This window comes from Engraulis encrasicolus, chromosome 15, assembly GCF_034702125.1.
Source record: "Engraulis encrasicolus isolate BLACKSEA-1 chromosome 15, IST_EnEncr_1.0, whole genome shotgun sequence".
In the NCBI taxonomy this organism is placed as follows: Eukaryota; Metazoa; Chordata; class Actinopteri; order Clupeiformes; family Engraulidae; genus Engraulis; species Engraulis encrasicolus.
Window position 1 is genome coordinate 55,241,196 of NC_085871.1, and position 22,500 is coordinate 55,263,695.

The 22,500-nt window shown below is 44.9% G+C and overlaps 1 protein-coding gene and 1 long non-coding RNA gene across 2 annotated transcripts in view; one reads left to right on the forward strand and one right to left on the reverse strand.

Moving 5' to 3' along the window:
* Window positions 1-22,500, reverse strand: part of prickle1b (prickle homolog 1b) — an 80,840-nt gene that overhangs the window by 43,303 nt on the left and 15,037 nt on the right. Inside the window, exon 2 of the mRNA XM_063217828.1 lies at window positions 16,369-16,653. Coding sequence (XP_063073898.1) covers window positions 16,369-16,653 — 285 coding nt within the window. The remainder of the gene's footprint in view (window positions 1-16,368; window positions 16,654-22,500) is intronic.
* LOC134464747 (uncharacterized) lies at window positions 4,546-5,194 on the forward strand. Its single transcript, XR_010038048.1, has 2 exons — window positions 4,546-4,637; window positions 4,810-5,194. It is a non-coding gene; the product is annotated as an uncharacterized LOC134464747 (long non-coding RNA).

Consider the following 22,500-nt stretch of genomic DNA (forward strand, 5'->3'; position numbering starts at 1 on the left):
CCACTAGCATGCCACGCTAACCCTACACTATAACACAACACTAGCATGCTACGCTATCCCTACACTATAACCAGAGATTCTTTAAGTATAGAGATATGCCAACATAATAGGTTTCTATGGGCACCTAACGTGACCAGGTTCCGGTCTGCCCAAAGGGGCGTGTCATAATGCTCCTAGCATTGAATAGAACAGTCCTCAGGTCTACCTAGGTCTGCCTAAAGGGGAATTTCCCCCCCAATAATAGAACCCGGAAACAATGGGCCAATGGAACCTCTCTCTCTCTACTCTCTCTGCTATAACACAACACTAGCATGCTACGCTAACCCAACACTGCCATCTACACTAGCATGCTACGCTAGCTCTATACTATAACACAACACTAGCATGCTGTGCTAACCCTACACTATAACACAAGACTAGCATGCTATGCTATTCCTACACTAGCATCTACACTAGCATGCTACGCTAGCCCTAAACTATAACACAAAACTAGCATGCTTGACTAACCCTACATTAATATAAAACCCAATTCACAACCCTACTCTATAACACAATACTAGCGTACTACATTAACATATAACCCAATTCATAGCCATACACTACAACACTACACTATCCCTTTCCACCTGCACTATCAAAACTCTAGGCGCATAATCGCACAAAAGCTCGCCCTGTATCATAGCTAGCTATTCTACTATTAGCATCACTAGCTATTCTGCTATTTGCTATTCTGCTATTAGCTATTCTCCTATTAGCTATTCTGCTATTAGCTATTCTGCTATTAGCATCACTAGCTATTCTGCTATTAGCTATTCTGCTATTAGCTTTTCTCCTATTAGCATTGCTAGCTATTCTGCTATTAGCTATTCTGCTATTAGCTATTCTCCTATTAGCATCGCTAGCTATTCTGCTATTAGCTATTCTAATATTAACTATTCTCCTATTAACTTTTCTCCTATTAGCTATTCTGTTGTTAGCATCGCTAGCTATTCTGCTATAGGTGGTGCCATGACCAAGTCCTGAGGAAGCTAGCCGAAGTGCTGGAGGAGTGCCGACAAGGAAGTAAAACACCACCATCTCCAGAGGATTTCACCACCTTTATTGCAGAGGGAGGGGTCAGCAGAAGCATCAGGCCAAGGAAACCATCAAGGCCATTCACCCCTGACCAGGAATGGAGCATGAGAGTCGACCTTGACAGGAAGCTTCAGTTCCCTATGGAACCACCACATCCCTCCGACCAGACATTGTTGTGTGGTCAGCTAAGGCAAGAACAGCGTTCCTCATCGAACTAACAGTGCCTATGGAGGAGGGAATTGAGGCTGCCTTTGAACGTAAGAGGGCCAAGTACTCAGAGCTGGCTGCTGAGTGCCGGTAGGCTGGCTGGATGACCACCATCTGTCCAGTAGAGGTCGGCTGTCGAGGCTTGATAGGTTTGTCAACCTCATGCCTCCTGAGGGACGTGGGACGAGGAAGGCTCAGGAAGGTAACAAAGGCCCTGAGAGAGCAGGCTGAAAAGGCGAGCTTTTGCCTCTGGCTCAGTAGGAAGGACAAAACGTGGGGGAAGAACACCTAACCCCGGACAACAGCCGCAGGGGAAAACACCCATCAGCTGCAGGGGGTGACAGGGAGGCGTCCCTGTCACTGCCCCGCCACCACGAAACGTTTTGGGATTAAAGGGGCGAAACGTTAGTGAATGGTGGTTCCCGACTGATGACCCTGTAGCTGACCCATGTGCACCGGAGGAGGTACGACAGGCAGCAATGCCGAGCAGGACATAACATCTTCCTGTACAAATCCTGCTATCCATCATTTGCACTGACGTCACAATATTGCGTAATCATTTTCGCTGGACGGCAGAAGTACACATTCGTACATAGGAATTATGCAGACGAAGACAACTTTGACCATAAAATACCAACGAAACACGCAGTTCTTTTATTTTTTTTTAAACGGGATATGTACCTGGCGTTATCAGTCTAGGTTGGCCACGGTGGATGTGTTCAAATCATAGATTTATTCAAATGTATTCTGCTCCACTAGGTGGCATAACCGGGACGGGTGGTACGGGAAACTGGGAGAAGAAGAGAAAATTGTTGCTTGCTTCCAGCCATGAACTTACTCTGCCTGCGATGTATTTTTTTTATCCCGTGTTTATTTTCTTTAGTTAAGTTGTGAACTTAAACCAAACCTCTGCATTGGCAAAATACTAGCACCTTTATGCACCGTTTCTTCATTGGTGGCTGGGCACCGCGGATGGCATCCCCTTCTTCGTGGCATGGCACAGGTAAGATAATGCTGCTAACCTAACTTACTACAAGACGCACGGCACATTTTGTGTCAGGCATTTCGCAAAGTGGTGTTTTGAATAGCATATCTTTTCATCTCAGATGTATCTTGTAGGTTAACTTGGATTCACTCGTTTCGTTTCATCCAAGTGGATTTCATTGTTGTTTCAGCCACGTCTGCACAATGTAGGCTATTGTAAAATATATTTCTATATCTTATTTTCTGTTTACATGTCCAATATGTTCATTTACTGTAGGCCTATTATTATTGACCACTTATGTTACCAGTCCATCACTGTTACCTGTCCTGTCTTGCACTTTCTGTCTATCTGTAAATTGTCAGTCCTGTCTATGTCCTGGCATGGTAGAGAGAAAACGTAATTTCGTTTCCCTTGTATGACCATATGAAGAAAGTGACAATAAAAGCTGACTTGACATACTTCAATGTTTCAAATCGGTGTTGCATTACATTGCACATGTAGAAACACATACAGTGCCCTCCATAATTATTGGCACCCCTGGTTGAGATGTGTTAAAAGCCTTAAAATAAATTCAGTGTTTATTGCAGAAGAATACTGTCACACTGAAAATTGTAGGAAAATGTAGCCTTCAACTCAAATGAATTGTAGGAAAATAAAAAAATCCCTGACTAAAAAATAATTATTTTTCATTAAATCACCTGTTCCACAATTATTGGCACCCTTAACAATTCCCAGGAAATAAATATAATTGAAGCATTTCTGTCATTTCTACAGTAGTTTATAAAGTTTACCAGAGTATGTAGGAACATTTAATTAGTAATTCATCACTTCCTGTTTCCTGGGGTATAAATATGACGTGACACCGAGGCCATTTCTCTTATCCACTCTTAAACATGGGAAAGACAAAGGAACACAGCATACAAGTGAGGCAGATGTGCGTCGACCTTCACAGGTCAGACAGAGGCTACAAGAAGATTGCCACTCAACTGCAGCTGCCCATATCCACTGTGAGAGGAATAATTAAGAAGTTCAAAACAACTGGAACAGTGGTAAACAAGCCTGGACGAGGACCCAAGTTTATTTTGCCACCACGCACAGTGAGGAGGATGGTAAGAGAAATCAAAAGATCTCCAAAGCTCACTGTTACAGAATTACAACAAATGGTAGCATCCTGGGGTCACAAAGTCTCCAAATCAACCATCAGGCGCTGTCTACACGCCAACAAGCTGTTTGGGAGGCATGCACGGAGAAAACCTTTCCTCACTCACAATCATAAACGCAAGCGTCTGGAGTTCGCCAAGCGGTATTGGGGCTTCAACTGGGACCGTGTGCTTTGGTCAGATGAGACCAAGATTGAGCTTTTTGGCAACAAACACTCTAAGTGGGTCTGGCGTACCACGAAAGATGCGCATGCTGAAAAGCACCTCATACCCACTGTGAAGTATGGGGGTGGGTCAGTGATGCTGTGGGGCTGTTTCGCTTCCAAAGGCCCTGGGAACCTTGTTAGGGTGCATGGCATCATGAATGCTTTGAAATACCAGGACATTTTAAATCAAAATCTGTTGCCCTCTGCCCGAAAGCTGAAGCTGGGTCGTCACTGGGTCTTTCAGCAAGACAATGACCCTAAACATATGGCCAAATCTACACAGAAATGGTTCACCAGACACAAAATCAAGCTCCTCCCATGGCCATCTCAGTCCCCTGACCTCAACCCCATTGAGAACCTGTGGGGTGAGCTGAAGAGGAGAGTACAGAGGAGAGGACCCAGGTCTCTGGATGATTTAGAGAGATTCTGCAAAGAAGAATGGCTGAAGATCCCTCTTTCTGTCTTTTCCCATCTTGTGAAACATTATAGGAGAAGATTAGGTGCTGTTTTGTTGGCAAAAGGGGGTTGTACAAAATATTAACACCAGGGGTGCTAATAATTGTGACACACATTATTTGATGTCAAATAATTATTTCTTTATGTGGGATTTTTTCCCCACTGAATAAATGCACTTGTATTGAAGGTTGGATTTTTCTATTTTTTTCCATTAAGGTCCCATATTATTTAGAAAAAAAAATAAAATAATTGGAAGCTAAAAAACACATCTCAACCAGGGGTGCCAATAATTATGGAGGGCACTGTAGGACAGAATCTCGGTTACATAGGCCTACTTTGATTAAATAATTTTGATTTGATTTGATTAAATAAATAATTTGAAAAGATGACCTTCACAAGAGAAAGATAAGCACAACAAACCTGTTATTTATCTTTTATTTTTATTGTTTTATAATTGCAGGTTCATCAGTCAGGTGGTCAGCACCCAAACTAAAACCATGAGGCATGGTGGCCAGGATGACGTCCAAGAATTGCATCCCAGCACCACAGGTAAATACATGACTAGTAAGTTGGGATGACTGTTATTTTCTGACATTTTATATCACATTTTAATTCAGACAAAATTGCCAAGGGACTTAATTATTCAGTACTGTACCAGTACATTACAATGCATGGCTAGATTCATTTAAATAGCATGTTTGTCTTTTCTTTTTTTAATTAGATGGGGGAGCCAACATGAAGAGGTGTCCAGAGAGGCTTCTTTCGCTTGGGCTTTGCAGCAGCACCAGGACCTCACCATCAGTGATGCTGGTCCCCTCATCCATCGGGCCTACCCTTACATTCCTCCCCTGATACACTGATCACCTGTACCAGTTGTTGGAGTTTTCAGCAGGGCTCTAAATTATTTTTAATCACTAGTAGCCAAAATGGCTAGTATGTTAATCTCCGGTACATTAAATAATGGGTCAAAGTGCCAAGTATGTTTTTTCTTTTCTACCAGCAAAACTTAATTTTCCCAGCATTTGGCTGGTTGGCTGGTGAGCCCTGGTTGTCATTGATAGTGAGTAGTTGTGATAATAAATAACTGAAATGATGAAGTCCATCCAGACATGTTTTGCTTATTTTATTGTACTAATACAACAACGTAGAACATTTTCTGTGAACGTGAAGTGAAAGCCCAACTGGGAAACTCCAACTCCCATTGACATTGTGACACAGCACACAAGTGTTCACTGCACGAAATTGCATTTATGCTTCACCCGTGCAAGGCGGCAGTCCCCTATGGCGCCCCAAGTGCGGCAGTACCATTCTCAGGGTATCTCAGAGTGCGTCTTAATATGGGACCTTGCCTCCTCCACTTGCTTCTCGTCATGATGACATCACGGACATCATTATATTTCAATATCTTGCAAAAGCTCAATTGCAGAGTCTTTTTCTCATTTGCAATTGGGATGGTGAATGAAAAACAGTCCCTCAAAAGTTGTTGTGGCTAGGCTGACAGCTGGGAAACTTTATTGTTTTCTCCACGGAGGAGGGGCCAGGAGGCGGGACGAGGAGACAAGCGCAAGTGGAGGAGGCAAGGTTGCATATTAAGACGCACTCTCTGTCATGGAGGAGGATGGGGGAGAGCACTGATTATTTAACTCCCCCCACCAACCTGGTGGGTCGGGAGTCCAACCGGCAACCTTTGGGATACAAGGCTGACACTCTAACCACTTACCCATGACCGCCTGTCAATCTTCAGTCTAGTCTAACTAATTACATTGTCTCCACTAAATGTATATCTCAGGTGACGTGGGTATACTGGTATGGGGATAGAGCTGTATGTAAATAATATTAACTCATTTTAGCTGGCACCTGCAAAAAATGCCAGGTAATTGCCTATGCCCTTTTTAAGAAAGGTGCCCTCATCCTATAAAAAAACAAATAACTAAATAAGTCTCTGAATATATATATACAGATATACATATAGTTTTAAAAGCTAAGACCATCCTCTTGCATTAGAACATGTTAATTCAGCTCTAACATACCCACATTTTTAATCTAAAAAAATCTAATATGTCATGCCTGAATGCTGTGTCGCTCCAGGCACCTAGGTCAATACAACGTGTTCACAGCATCCAGCATCAATGGGTTGACTATTACAGGCCTAGTTCAGATAACCATTTATTAATATAAATAAGTACTTGCACGTCTATTGTACATGTCCACCCCAGAATAGATATCCCCTCCCATCACCTACATAACCTTGAAATGTATTTGTACTTTGTGTCTAAAAATAAAGTCTTTGAGCCATTGAATGAACTGATTACTACATTGAGTTGGTGTGATAGGTTGAAATCGGCTAAACTTGGCTTGGTGTGCTGGACCTCTGGCTCTTCCATACATCCAATGTGTCATGACATCAGATCATCGCTCTTCTCATCTGGAGAAACAGAAAGATAACACTTAGCTGACACTTATCCAAAGCAACTTTGTTACTCACAGCTAACTGACCCTGCAGCATGGGGCTAGGTGCCTTGCTCAAGGGTACTTCAGCCTGGATGAGGTGAAGGGAGAGGTGTAGGATGGGATTTGAAACTCCAACCCTCCAATCTTAATACCACTTCCCAAACCATTAAGCCTCTGATGTGTGTGATTTCAGAGGGCAGGCAATTTGGATGACAACACAACAAAGTGGTGCACTGTGTATTATTGACAAGGACAACACCAAGACTGGTGGGCCTATGCATGTCATAGGCCAGGCCCAGCATGGATAAGGTCGTGACTAGCATTTCATGACAGCATCATGCTGGAGAGTAGGCCTAAGCTACTTGGGATGTACACATGGTTTATTTTTACATTTGAACCTTAACAGTATGAACGGCATAGCCTTGCTATTTCACCAAGAGCTTTATTAATTCCGTGTTTACGTTACAGCCTGCAATATCTTAGCATACGTCCATCATAGCGTAATGATGCTGCTAATTAACGTTAATCATGGAAAGCATCTTACATTGACCTCGCATAAAAAAAAACACTGAAATTGCACATTAGACTTAAATTAACTAGCGTTCACGAATTAAGAGACAAATGATGATATAAAGGATGGCAAATGAGAAACTTACCGTGGTGCTCATCCAGGCTACTCGAGTAGGCTAGTTTGATGGTTTTCCAGTTGGTTGCCGCGATTCACCTCAGCTTTCTCGTTTTATTTTGAGATCCAATGAAAAGTCACGCCTGGTTTGTAACCCTATCTGTTTTTGTAACAAACAGCACAATGGGTGTTTACGGTGTTTAGTTTATCGGTGATCCAAGTTAGGTTATGAGTTACTAAACGTTGCGAGTCCCATAGGAATCCATTCATTAATGCTGCCCTCTGTCGTCCTCTTGCCGTCCAGTGGCCGTCCACTAGAACGTTTGACGTCACATGCAAATGATGGATTAGCATCGCTAGCTATTCTGCTATTAGAATCGCTAGCTATTCTGCTATTAGCATTGCTAGCTATTCTGCTAATAACAATCTTTTTGGGTTGTTGTTGCTGCTCTCGGAGGAGGCGGACGTGTTTCTTCAGAGCTTCCAAGCTCTCTTTCCCCTCCCTTTCCCCTCTCCCTATCTCCTCTCTCCTATCTCTTCCCCTGCTGTTGCACTCTGTCTTGTCTGACTTAATTCTGCTGAGACTCCACGCTGTCCTGTTCTCCTGAAAAGAAATTAACAATGGATTTGGTCAACTGGTCTTTCAACGCAATTGACACCATCTTTTCGAAGATCAAAGTGGGTTCGGGGGAGCCCAACTGTCCTGATCGGACAACGGCGGCTGGCTATGTGATGGACTCGTGGGGGAAGTGGAAAGTCATGTGTCTGGCTCCGTTAAACATTGAGGACGTAGATGTCTACACTTTCAGCTACTTGGTGGCAAGTTCCTTGGGAATTGGATTATCCTTGGGACTGCTGTACCGCATTTGCTCAAAGGTATGGGCAGCCATTAGTGGCCCCAGACTGTCCGGCTCAATTGATCGGGTGGGCAGTGAGATTCGAGCACAGAATGTGGTCGTGAATCGCGCTTTGGAGGGTTTTGTGGCTGGTCATCGCCAGATGGACAAATTGATGGAAATGGTTGTGGCCGGACATCGCCACCTTGAAGCTATTGATTGCCGCATTGATGGACTTGTCGCGCACGATCGCCAGATGGAATCGATCGGCTTGGAAGCTAGGTTGCTCGAACTTCAACTGTATGTGAAACGTGTGGCCAGTCACATGAGAATTACTGCAGAATAGAAAAGGAATGTCTGCATAACCTAAACATAAATCTTATTTTGCTTTGGCGCCCCAGCAGCAGCTGCAGCGACCTCTCCTTGGAGGACAAGCAATGTCTGGACTCTCTGCCTCCCTCCCCACTACCACTGACACCTGAAGGTGTTTTTCTCTTGCTATGGGACAGTGTGAGGCCGTCCCTGGGACGGTTTCAGCTATGGCTCAGAGTGGGGTGATAAGCTATCCAGTGCCCACCCCTCCCCTTAATCTTCAACGCGTCCTCTGGTTCTTTCTGCTACCCACCCCTATCCCCAACCCCCCTCCCCCCAGTTCATGTACAATGTCTTGTCTCCACTGCTTAAGCTATATATGAGTTCTTTTTTGTTCTATGTCTTGATGTTGTAATGTTTGCAATGTGGAGCTATGGAATTTTTTTCCCCTCCTTATCCTTACCCAATGTTGTTTAACACTTGACCAAGATTTGACCAAGGTGGCGGCGCGCAGAGTCGCAGCGGCCCCGGAGTACTAAACTTTTTATTAGCTTCTGCTGCTACTAAGTATTGTACTCAAAACACAATTTCGTTGCCTTTTTGACAATGACAATAAATTCTTGAATCTCTTGAATCTTGAATCTATCCTATCTAACCTATTACCATCGCTAGCTATTAGCATCGCTATCTATTAACATCGCTAGCTATTAGCATCGCTAGTTATTCTGCTATTAGCATCCCTAGCTATTAGCATCCCTAGCTATTCTGCTTTTCCTTTGGATATAAGATAGCCCTCATCACATCATATAGTATCCAGTCTACCCCCTCTATATTACATTACATTACATTACATTACATTGCACTTAGCTGACGCTTTCATTTGTTCAAAGCGACTTACAGTTATTATTTTTCAGGGTATTGGTTACAGTCCCTGGAGCAATGAGGGGTTAGGTGCCTTGCTCAAGGGCACGTCAGCCATGGATGGAGATGTAGGGAGAGGTCAGGGGGGATTCGAACCTGCAACCCCTAGATTGAAAGACCAACTCTCTAACCACTAGGCCACAACTGCCTCTATTCTACACACAAGCACAAGCACACACACACACACACACACACACACACACACACACACACACACACACACACACACACACACACACACCACACACACACACACACACACACACACACACACACACACACACACACGCACACACACACACACACACACACACACACACACACACACACACACACACACACACACACACACACACACACACACAGTTTGATTATTTTATTTGGGAGGACCAATGATTATTGAGAAACAATACAGCGCCCCAAACAATATTAAAGTAGCAGACGCACAGACGCACACCGCACCTTCTCCCCCATCCCTCACCACACACCACACACACACACACACACTGCTGCTGGTGTACTTGATAGACCTTTTTAATATTTATTTTTCTTCAAAATGCTACTATTACAATGTCAGAACGCTATAAAGGACTCTTTAGGAAAAGCACAAAAGCACAACAGTTACCTCTTAATGTATGTTCTCTACAAGTCTTCTGTTGTCCAGTCTTGCACTTTAAATGTCTGTATGAGCACTGTCTATGTCCATACTGTCTTAAGTCCATGTATAAGTACTGTCTATGTCTATACTGTCTATGTCCTTACCTAGATTAGTCTATGTCTGTATGGGAAAGCAAGAAATTTAATTTAAAATTCTTTGTATGACCAGTGCGTGTAAAGAAATTGACAATAAAACCTACTTGACTTGACTTGACTTGAATAATGTGTCTTCTACATCAATGCAAAAAAGTTATGCTGGTCTGAAGCCTATTCAGGGGTACAAGTGGCATCTCCTCCTCCAAATATGCACACTGCCTATAACTGCAGATATTGAACAATACTTGGCTATCTGTTTTGCTTTCTTCTTATTTAGTCCAGCTATTTGCAAACCTCTGACACACAATTTATGAACATGGCCAAGGCTACCATAGATGAGTGCAACCATTGATGTTTTGTAGCCACTTTCTGTCAATGCATGAATTACTGGTTAATACTTAACACATTTTTCAGCAAAGCACAGGTCCATATATGCATCAAAGCAGCATCCTATTTCCACAACTGTGATGGTTTTTAGAGTCTCATCCACAACAACAATGTCGGGGGTCTTAGGGCAGTCTTTAAGGACATTGTCCAGAGCATCATTGGTGGTCAAATTGGAAAACCAGTTTGCGTTGATTTTTCTGTCTGGGTGTACATGTGTTGGTCCGTGTAGTTTTGCGGAGTTCTGTTGTAGTAATGTTCACAATGCGGTTGTGACGGGCGGTGTACAGGCCTTTAAAAATCAATACAGGCATTCATAATGTGCGCTGTAGATTGTATAGCAGTGTTTCCCAACCACTGTGACGCAGCACACTAGTGTGCTGTGAGAGATCGTCAGGTGTGCCGTGGAAAATTCTTGGGGATTAATTATTATTATTTTTTATTATTATTTTTTTAAATTCATCGTTATTATCAGGAAATAATGCCTGTCATTTTCTAGTAGCCTAGTGTCTGCTGTTGACTGGCGTCCTAAGCATGAAATAATTCCTTGTGGCAGCAGGTAGCGAATTGCATTGATGTGTCTTCAGTAGCCCAAACAAAAAGCGTCCATCAGCTGCTAGTCAAAACAATCCTCCTGACGTGACTGATAGTTAACTTTGCTAGCGCCGTTACTTCATTAATTAGGTCAGAAAACCAAAATCCTACCCTGAAACAGATTTGTGTTTTGCTTACAACCTTACTGAAAAGTTAAACGAGTGAGGTGGTGGCATGATTGAGCACACAACGTAGTTTGTTGGTCCGCGTGCTTTCTAGTCGAGTGTGAGGATGCCGAGACCCTTCAAGCCAGACTATCCAACTGCCGGTAAGCATAATTAGCCCGGTTTTAGGGAAAGGGGAAAGCGATTACCTCCTGTTACCTCGCGGGGAAACTTGCACCTTTGTCACAAACACCCCAGGGACAATTTCCAATCAGTTTTTAATAATAATATGACCGTAATATCTTGCCTTTGAAAATATGAGATGTCCGACTTCTTCTGACCGACCTCGTCCTTTTGCAGCGCTGTGATTGTGGTCAAACAGCATTAGGGCGGGCCTTAGCCAAAGGTGAAGGACACATAGGTTTCACATTAAGATTAAGTGAGTAAAATATACAGAGATTGATATTTGTACGCATCTTCAGTGTAATATTTCCCAAATGTTGCTACTGTCAGAATAAGCATTATTTTCTGTACTCCTGCTAATAGAATGCTTTTGGACAGAATAAAAATGTGTAAATTGTAGGCCTACTTTGAAGTTTATAGCTTCTTTAAGAAGTGAACATTAAGTGCACTTTTTATTTGAAAGAGGAAATATAAAATATGACTAAATTTTTTTTTTTAGAGTTTTGTGTTTGTTTGATTGCTATTCAAGACACTTTGTAGCCGCCTATATCAACAATATAGTCATTCTTATCAGAGAATAATTTGTTTTCATTATTTCATCATTTTTGGTTGGTGGTGTGCCGCGAGAGTTTTTCAAGGGAAAAAGAGTGCCTTGGCACAAAAAAGGTTGGGAAACACTGTTGTAGTCTCGTCAGTATGTAACAGGCAGAAAGGTTTATGGCGCATTGGGTACCAGAGAGAAATGTTATATTGACACACAGAACCACCATCCCCCCCCCCCCCCCACACACACACACACACACTATTCTCAAGGGTGTGCAGTGGCATGACAATGAAAAGTAGGCCACTCAAAGTCAGAAGGGGGGCATGTGTGTGTGTGTTTGTGTGTTTGTGTGTGTATGTGTGTGTGTGTGGGGGGTGGGGGGGGGGTTGGGGGGGGTCAGGGGGGCATTTGGGTAGCACAGTGGGTCTATATCAGGCCTGCTAAATTATGGACCTGACCCCCCTCCCCCCTCCCCCATCCCTCTCTTCATTGCACAATGCCCTCACCACATCCCCCCCCCCCTCCCCCCTCATGGGGCGGTGGCCATACACACATCCTCTATAGGACATGGGGTGGCCACTGTGTAGGTCTATATCAGGGCTGCTCGATTATGGGAAAAATCAATATCACGATTATTTCCGTTTAGTTTAGTTTAATTTAATGATTATTTGACTGGGACACTACAGTGCACAGCATACAAGTCAGCCATATGATAGCCACAGGACACCACAGTGCACAGCATACAAGTCAGCCATATGATAGCCACAGGACACCACAGTGCACAGCATACAAGTCAGCCATATGATAGCCAGAGGACACTGCAATGCACAGCATACAAGTTAGCCATATGATACCAGAGGACACTGCATACAAGTCAGCCATATGATAGCCACAGGACACCACAGTACACAGCATACAAGTCAGCCATATGATAGCCAGAGGACACTGCAATGCACAGCATACAAGTTAGCCATATGATAGCCAGAGGACACTGCAATGCACAGCATACAAGTCAGCCATATGATAGCCAGAGGACACTGCAATGCACAGCATACAAGTTAGCCATATGATAGCCAGAGGACACTGCAATGCACAGCATACAAGTCAGCCATATGATAGCCAGAGGACACCACAGTGCACAGCATACAAGTCAGCCATATGATAGCCAGAGGACACTGCAATGCACAGCATACAAGTTAGCCATATGATAGCCACAGGACACCACAGTGCACAGCATACAAGTCAGCCATATGATAGCCACAGGACACCACAATGCACAGCATACAAGTTAGCCATATGATAGCCAGAGGACACTGCAATGCACAGCATACAAGTCAGCCATATGATAGCCAGAGGACACTGCAATGCACAGCATACAAGTTAGCCATATGATAGCCACAGGACACCACAGTGCACAGCATACAAGTCAGCCATATGATAGCCACAGGACACTGCAATGCACAGCATACAAGTCAGCCATATGATAGCCACAGTGCACAGCATACAAGTCAGCCATATGATAGCCAGAGGACACTGCAATGCACAGCATACAAGTCAGCCATATGATAGCCAGAGGACACTGCAATGCACAGCATACAAGTTAGCCATATGATAGCCACAGGACACCACAGTGCACAGCATACAAGTCAGCCATATGATAGCCACAGGACACCACAGTTAGCCATATGATAGCCAGAGGGCTGTTTTCCATCTGTAGTCCCTGGACAGGAACTGGTGTGAAGTTGACCCCTTAATGCCCACTCTTCCTCCAGTGGCACGCTGTAATAGTCACTGCAAAGTTTACGACCATAATACATACTACATTACTATGGCATAACACAGGGCCTAGTAAACGACCATAATACATACTACAATACTATGACATAACACAGGGCCTTTAGTAAACGACCATAATACATACTCATATGAATTAAGTTCATTATGTCTAACTGTTTAACTTAAACACTTAGTGGTTTCTTTTGCCTTAAGACATGTAAAAGTTTTTATCTTTTACCTGACATGTTTCGACGGTGTTACTTCCGTCTTCATCAGAGGGTCACTGTGATGTTGATGCGTGACGTGCTTTAAAGCACGTCACGCATCAACATCACAGTGACCCTCTGATGAAGACGGAAGTAACACCGTCGAAACATGTCAGGTAAAAGATAAAAACTTTTACATGTCTTAAGGCAAAAGAAACCACTAAGTGTTTAACATAATACATACTGCAATACTATGGCATAACACAGGGCCTAGTAAACGACCATAAATACATACTACAATACTATGACATAACACAGGGCCTTTAGTAATGAAAGTTAATGACCATAATACATATTACAATACTATGGCATAACACAGGGCCTTTAGTAAACGACCATAATACATACTGCATTACTATGGCATAACACAGGGCCTTTAGTAAACGACCATAATACATACTACAATACTATGGCATAACACAGGGCCTTTAGTAAACGACCATAATACATACTACAATACTATGACATAATACAGGGCATTTAGTAATGCACTACGACTTCGCCATTACCATTCTGATAACAGCTAATTTATAACGCCATGTCTTAACGTGTTAAACGGAGGATTATAGTTAATAATATATAATACAAAAATATAACAACGGCCTCCCTATTCAATATTGATATCACATACTTTTTAAAAGAACAACAATTGTTCCAAACAATTCACAAGCTTCCTTCTCTTCACTAGTGTGAGTGGAGAGCCATAGAGAAACACACTGTGGTCTTCAGCACGAGTATTGGGTAGCAAGTCTGCTCTGCGCAGCAATGGCTCAAGTGGAGGGGATTACAGGGGTTAGACAATGAAACGGAAACACCTGTCATTTTAGTATGGGAAGTTTCATGGATAAATTGGACCACCCTGATAATCAATCTTCATGAATTGTACATTGCAGCAGTAAGAGCAGAGGGCGAGGGTTCAATTAAGAGGGGAAGAGAAGAGTTTTGCTAAAGCTATTGCAATGCAAACATTATGGGTGACATATTGCAAACATTATGGTGTGACATATTGCAAACATTATGGTGTGACATATCAGACTTGAAAAAATGAAATTCTTGGTAAGCATGTTGCTGGTGCACCTTTGACCAAGATAGCAAGCGTGTTTGTGTGTGCATTAAGGCTGTAACGATACACCCAACCCACGATTCGGTTTGTATCACGATATATGACCCACGGTTCGATATGCCCCACGATTTTATTTTATTTTTAAAGGAAAAAAAGAAGAAAATAAATTATAGGCCTATATAGGCTATATATATGATTTCTTTTTGCATTTAGGCCTACCTGCATACATTCATTTTGTAGGTGTACCTAAATGATGCTGCAGATATACCACTGCAACCTGTTCCCCAGGTGTTGACATCAAAGCACAATAAGGGATATTAGTTCACCAAGGAAAAGTAGGCTTCTTATTAATAGGCTTAGATCATATGATGCTGAGATGCTGACCGTGTGTGAGGGAGACAGAGACGGAGAGAGAAGGGTCAGGGTTCCAGTAGGTAGCCTATTAGTCTAACAACTGTCTCACATTATCAAACATTATCCAATTAATATCCAAACATTAACTGAAACAACACTGGTCATATTTCGTCAGGAAACATGTTGTGTAAAGTTACTTACAAAAATGCAACACTTAATTTTGATGTTTAATATTTTTTTAACTTTTTTGATCGTGCAGCAGCGCGCGCACACTTATACAAACAAAACTCCAAACTCAGTTAGCCTATGTTCTCACTATGCAACAGGCACGTTGTCCTTTGTTTGGTTTTGTGATTTGACATTTTGTCAAGAGCGGGAATGGATGCAGGCTGAAATGGAGCATGTTTTCGCTAGGCAGGCGGTCAATGCGGGGAAGAATAACGCTGCCTATTAATATCCACATCGACCTCAACGTTCGCCCGACTTCAGACACTTCCCTGATAGAGCGTCGCGTGGTTTATGGATTTGGGCAGACGGAGCATCTCGCCCTCTCGCTCTCTTTCTCTCTCTCTCTGCTCAACGTCTATCTCCACTCAACAGCATCGGCGCATGCATGAATCTTAACACCTTCACACGTTTGATAAAGCCTTCTTGGGTCTGTTGTTCATTTCTGTGCTTTACCTTCCGACGTTTCCAAGTGTTTCGTCTCGCGGAGGTTCCTCAGGCAATTGATAATAACAAACGTGCCGGTTGGACGGAACATTTTATAAGAGAGGGATGAATGGAAGTGTTACTCGCACATGTGTGCGCCCCTTTTCTACTTGTCTTTTTTAAGCGCTATGCAAACATTTGCCTTTATGCTGCTGTTTTCTAGACTGAGCGGTAACAACAGAGATTTTGTTAGGGAAGAACTTTGGTAACAACTTTTAAAGGGCGCATCGCGATTCTGCGAGGCAGTTTCGCGATAGGGGTTCGTGGGTCTGCGTACCGCGATACCTCGGTTCGATGCAATATCGTTACAGCCTTAGTGTGCATGTGTGTGTGTGTGTGTGTGTGTGTGTGTGTGTGTGTGTGTGTGTGTGTGTGTGTGTGTGTGTGTGTGTGTGCTGTATACCTGTTCAGGGCGCAGGCCAGGTGGTACCCAGGTGTATTCCTCCAGAGCGCATCCTGAGTCGTCGTCTGATGTGGAACCCCTCTGGTTGCCTAGTGACGATGTCTTCCGACCCCCCCGACCCCGCCTCCCGCCCCGCAACACTCCTCCTCCTCCTCCTCCTCTCTCTCCTCCTCCTCTTCCTTGTTCTCTTCGCAGATCCGTGTTAGCCGTTAGCTCCATATTAGCCGTTAGCTTCCCCGCCGGCCGCAGTACGGCGGAGCTGTCCGCACTCATCTGTACGGGGCGCTGCAAGGGACAAAAATCACATATGAACATTTACAGTTAGTTACTGCAGTTACTGTACAGATGAACATTTACAGCTAGTTACCGTAGTTACCGTACAGCCCAACAGTTACCGTAGTTACCGTACAGGCCAACATTTACAGCTAGTTACCGTAGAGATGAACATTTATAGCTAGTTACTGTAGAGATGAACATTTACAGCTAGTTACCGTAGTTACCGTAAAGCCCAACATTTACAGCTGGTTACCGTAGTTACCGTAAAGCCCAACATTTACTGCGGATTACATCACAGTCAACGTTCAGGTTCCAGCAGAGCTGCAGCTACAGCCCCATCTGTGGTTCGCACTCCAACACGCACGCAGGCACGCAGGCACGCACGCAGGCACGCAGGCACGCACGCACGCAGGCAGGCACACAGGCAGGCACGCAGGCACGCAGGCACGCACGCAGGCAGGCACGCGGGCACGCACGCAGGCACGCACGCAGGCACGCAGGCACGCACGCAGGCAGGCACGCACGCAGACACGCACGCAGGCACGCACGCAGGCACGCACGCACACACGCACACACGCACGCAGGCACACAGGCACGCAGGCACGCAGGCACGCAGGCACGCACGCAGGCACGCACGCAGGCACACACGCACACACGCACGAAGGCACACACGCACGCAGACACACACGCAGGTTCGCACTCCAACACGCACGCAGGCNCACACGCATGCAGGCACGCAGGCACGCAGGCACGCATGCACGCATGCAGGCACACACGCACGCAGGCACGCACGCAGGCACGCAGGCAGGCACGCACGCAGGCACGCAGGCACACACACACACAGGCACGCAGGCACACACGCACACACGCACACAGGCATGCACGCAGGCACGCACGCAGGCACGCACGCAGGCACACACGCAGGCACGCACGCACACATGCAGTCACATTCTAACACACAGGCACGCAGGCACGCAGGTACGCACGCCATCCTGGCCATCTGGCATAGCAGACATTTCCCGTTGGGCTCCACACAGTCGTGGGCCCCTGTTTTCAGAAATTTAAAAAGAAAATGATGGTGCAGGGCCCACCGGTGAGTCAGTTCTGCACCACTAAACATGAGGGCCCCTTAAGCCAAAAGTGCCCGGGCCCTATTTCTCCCCCATGAGGGCCCCTTTAAGCCAAAAGTGCCCGGGCCCTATTTCTCCCCCATGAGGGGCCCCTTTAAGCCAAAAGTGCCTGGGCCCTATTTCTCCCCCATGAGGGGCCCCTTTAAGCCAAAAGTGCCTGGGCCCTATTTCTCCCCCATGATGGCCCCTTTAAGCCAAAAGTGCCCGGGCCCTATTTCTCCCCCACGAGGGGGGCCTTTAAGGCAAAAGTGCCCGGGCCCTATTTCTCCCCCACGAGGGGGGCCTTTAAGGCAAAAGTGCCCGGGCCCTATTTCTCCCCCACGAGGGGGGCCTTTAAGCCAAAAGTGCCCAGGCCCTATTTCTCTCCCATGATGGCCCCTTTAAGCCAAAAGTGCCCAGGTCCTATTTCTCCCCAATGAGGGGCGCCTTTAAGCCAAAAGTGCCCAGGTCCTATTTCTCCCCAATGAGGGGCGCCTTTAAGCCAAAAGTGCCCGGGCCCTATTTCTCCCCCATGAGGGCCCCTTTAAGCCAAAAGTGCCCGGGCCCTATTTCTCCCCCATGAGGGGCCCCTTTAAGCCAAAAGTGCCCGGGCCCTATTTCTCCCCCATGAGGGCCCCTTTAAGCCAAAAGTGCCCGGGCCCTATTTCTCCCCCATGAGGGCCCCTTTAAGCCAAAAGTGCCCGGGCCCTATTTCTCCCCCAGTCCAGCACTGATGCATGACTACCATACTGCAGCCCGGTCTCCCCACTGACTGTAAACACACACCGGGAGACTGACATTTCTCCATGCTTGCACACCGGGAGACTGACATGTCTCCATGCTTGCACACCGGGTGTAGGAGCCATTTTGCACATTTTGTTGTATGACACCTGCTGGCCAAATTTGGAATGGCGTTTTAATTATGTGGCATTTGGTGGGCTTAATTTAGCCAGGTGCCATGATTCAGTCATTGATGCACCTGCACCTTTAATTGGGTAGCGTGTGTGGAAACAATGTGTTCTGAACTGTGAATGCTTGTGGAAAGTTTGGATCTAGAATTGGAAGACGCCAGCAGGCATAAGGGTTTTAATTTATTTTCTTTATTGATGGTCATTTTTGTTATGGACTTATTATTTCAGTAAACTTTATTTTGTGACAAACTTATATGGAAACCCGATTATTTTACCTTTGGAATAAACCATCAAATTATTAAGACCACCTCAAGGCGTCCATAGAAGTGACTTAGAAGAAGACACTACAACGTTAAAACCCGTCCTGCATTGAAAACCCCTGGAAGAGTGCAGCGTTAAAACCCCGTCCTGCATTGGATGAGAACCCCTGGAAGACCACAAGTAAAACCTTGCTGCACACTGCGTGGAAGAAGAACAACATCGTTAGAATCTGGACGAAGATAAAAGAAGATATGCTACACTCTGCATCGTTGGAAACCTGCAAGAAAAAGACGCATCGTTAATCTGAAGAAAAGTTGGACGTTTGCCCCGTGGAAACCTGTAAGAAGAAAGAGAAGAAGCATCGTTAAACCCTGCAAATTGGAAGAAGATGGAGAAGGCCAGATGACCCCTGCCTAAAGAAGAAGATTATCAAGACGACGAAAGCGTGAAGAAAGATTGGAAACCCGAAAAAGGAAAGCTGTCTAAAGAAGAATAATATCAAGACGACGAAAGAATCAAGAAACGGTTCAAAACCTTCCACGAAACAGAAGAAGAACAGAAGAAGAATCTGCGTAAAGAGTTTAACCCTGCAAGTAATCAACGCGCTAAGAAAAGGACATCGCCGAAAGAACGACAAAGAAACCTGTTGAAGAACAGAAGTCGCCGAAAGAAACGCGTTGAAAAGAAAAGTGCCTTGAAGAAAAGAAATCGACGAAAGTTTGGAGAAGAACATCGACCATCGCCTGTCAATCTAGAAGCAAGCTGAAGTTGGAAAACGCCGGCTGATTGGAAAATCGGAACACCTGTGAGCGCCGGTGGAGAGCTGGAAATCGCTGTGGGTGCCCGGAGCTGTGCGTTTGTGGAGAAGTAGCCTACCAGTTTCGAATCATGGATTGCATGTGGATTACTTGAAGAAAATCAAGGTTTGTGAAATACGTGGACCCGTGCTTCGCGAGACTGGACTACTGATCTGTGAGTACAAACTGTTTTCTCATCAGGGCCGCCGCGCCCACTGTGAACTTGAGTGGCTGTGCGCTACTTACCTGTCTTGGGCCGCCGCGCTCAAGTTTGACTTTGAACTCGAGCCGCCGCGCTCACTGTAAGAGAACTGAACTCTATTTGGTTGCCGTGTTGCAATGATTTAATTTAAAAGAAAACTAAGCCTTTGTTGGATACTTTTTTGTTAAGTTTAAAAAAATAATGGAGAAGCCACAGGAAGAAGAGACACTGTGTGATGACAGGGAACTGTCTAAATTACTGAAAAGCCGTAGAGGGAAGCTTAGTGTTCTTACACGTAAGCGTAAGGAAATCAACTATTCTATTGAGGCAGGCCAAGAAAAGTCACTTGTTGAAAAGCAACTGCAGACGTTTGACCAGTATTTGCTTGAATTCAGTGATGTTCACGAATCAGTGCAGCATTTAATGACCGATGCATTAGAGCAGGAAGCAGATCAGCAAGACTGGTATGAACCGAAATATAACCTGTTCAAGGAATTCATTGATGGAGTGTTGAAATGGATCCGTAGCGAGAATGTTGATGTGGAGGAGAAAGAGGAAAATGCTGAAGAGGAGAAAAAGGAAATGACTGCGGAGGAGGAGAAATTAAACGAGACTGTTAAGCCCCATGACAGTATATCCCAAGCAGCCCCGAGCGTCAAAGCCAGAAGTAACGTTAGTCGCGCGTCTCGGACGAGCGCGCAGTTAAGGATAAAGGCTGAAGCGGATCTCGCTGCGCAACAGGCTAAAACTGATGCATTAAATAAGAAAAGTGACCTTGACTTGGAAGAGGCTACTGTACTGGCTAGGTGTAAGGCAGAATTTCAGGCACGAAGGGAAAAACTTGCACATGAATCAGAGCTCGCTGCCGCTGAGGCAAAATTGAAGATCTATAGAGAAGCCGAGGAGCAAGGCTCATTATCCGGTTTACACAAATTCGGCACGCCTACTGAATATAAAATCCCTGCAACAGTGCAGAAGGCAAAGCGAGTGCAAATTACACCCCAAAGTGACACTGTGCAGCAGAATGCTCATGCGCAAAGTCCCCAAATAGCCCCTGCCCAAAAAGCCAGCGCCAGTGCGCATCATAGCGCCCCAGTAGTAAGCCAACCCAATGGAAACGCGTCAAATGCCAATGTGAATGACGTCACTGAAGTGTTGAAACGGCACACAGAAATCACTTCACTGTTAGTGAAACAGCAGGCTCTCTCCTTATTACCAGGCAGAGAAATCCCTGTATTCGATGGCGACCCATTACAATATCGCACATTCATTAAAGCATTTGAGCAATTCGTGGAAAAAAAGACTGAGAACATGGACGACCGTTTGTATTACTTACAACAATACACAAAATATGAACCTAGGAGCCTAGTCTCCAGTTTCCTACACATGGACCCCAACACTGCATACAATGAGGCCAAGCAACAGTTGGAATACAATTTTGGAAATGGATATAAAATTGCATCAGCCCATATGAATAAGGCTTTGAACTGGCCAACCATCAAGCCAGAAAATGCCAAAGACCTGCGCTCCTATGCATTGTTCTTGCGCAGTTGTTTCAACATTATGGCTGACATTGATAGTTTAAAGGAGCTTGAAAATTCCAGCAATATGAGGCTGATAGTGTCGAAATTGCCATTCAAGCTAAGAGATAGATGGCGTGCAATTGTTGGCAACATGGAGGAAAATAAGAAACCCAGGGCAACTTTCAAGGACTTGGTAGAGTTCATTGAGAAGCAAGCTAGGGCATTGCTCGACCCAGTGTTCGGCGATATCCAGACCCCCTCTGATGCCAAAGTGACACCAACATCTATGCAACAGAGGAAACCCAGATCAAGTAGCTCTAGCTTCGCCACCACAGTTGTCCCTGTGTCTGATTCTATACACCCAACTGATGGATCATGCATGTTCTGTGGAAATGATCACAATCTGGATCAATGTGAAATATTCAAGAATGAAAACAATGTGGAAAAAATAGCCTACCTGAAAGCCAAAGGGATGTGCTTTAGTTGCCTTAGAAAGGGCCACATAGGCAAAACATGCCAGAACAGAATGACGTGTGACATATGCTCTTTACTGCACCCTACTGTACTTCACATCCCTACAGCGAATGAAAAAGCTAAGCCCAAAGCTGAAACCGCCACTTTAAGTAATGCAATGGTGAATGTGAGTGACCCAATGGGGGCCGGTACATCAGGCAAATGCACTCTAGCTATAATACCGGTTAAAGTGAGGATGTCAGATAGTGGCAAAGTAGTTACAACCCATGCATTTCTTGATCCTGGTAGCACAGCTACGTTCTGTACAGATTCGCTAAAAGAAAAGCTGAGCGTCCCTGGCAAGAACATTTCCATCATGCTGTGTACAATGGGCCAAGAGAGCAGGGTGCCCAGTAGCATAGTCTCTGGTCTGGAAGTAAGCAATATGGAAGGAACGCAATACCACAAACTTCCACCAGTGTATACACAAACACACTTACCTGTGACAAAACAACACATACCAAAACAAGAATCTGTTGACAAATGGAAATACTTACATGGAGTGAGGATTCCGCATCTGGATGCTGACATTGAGCTGCT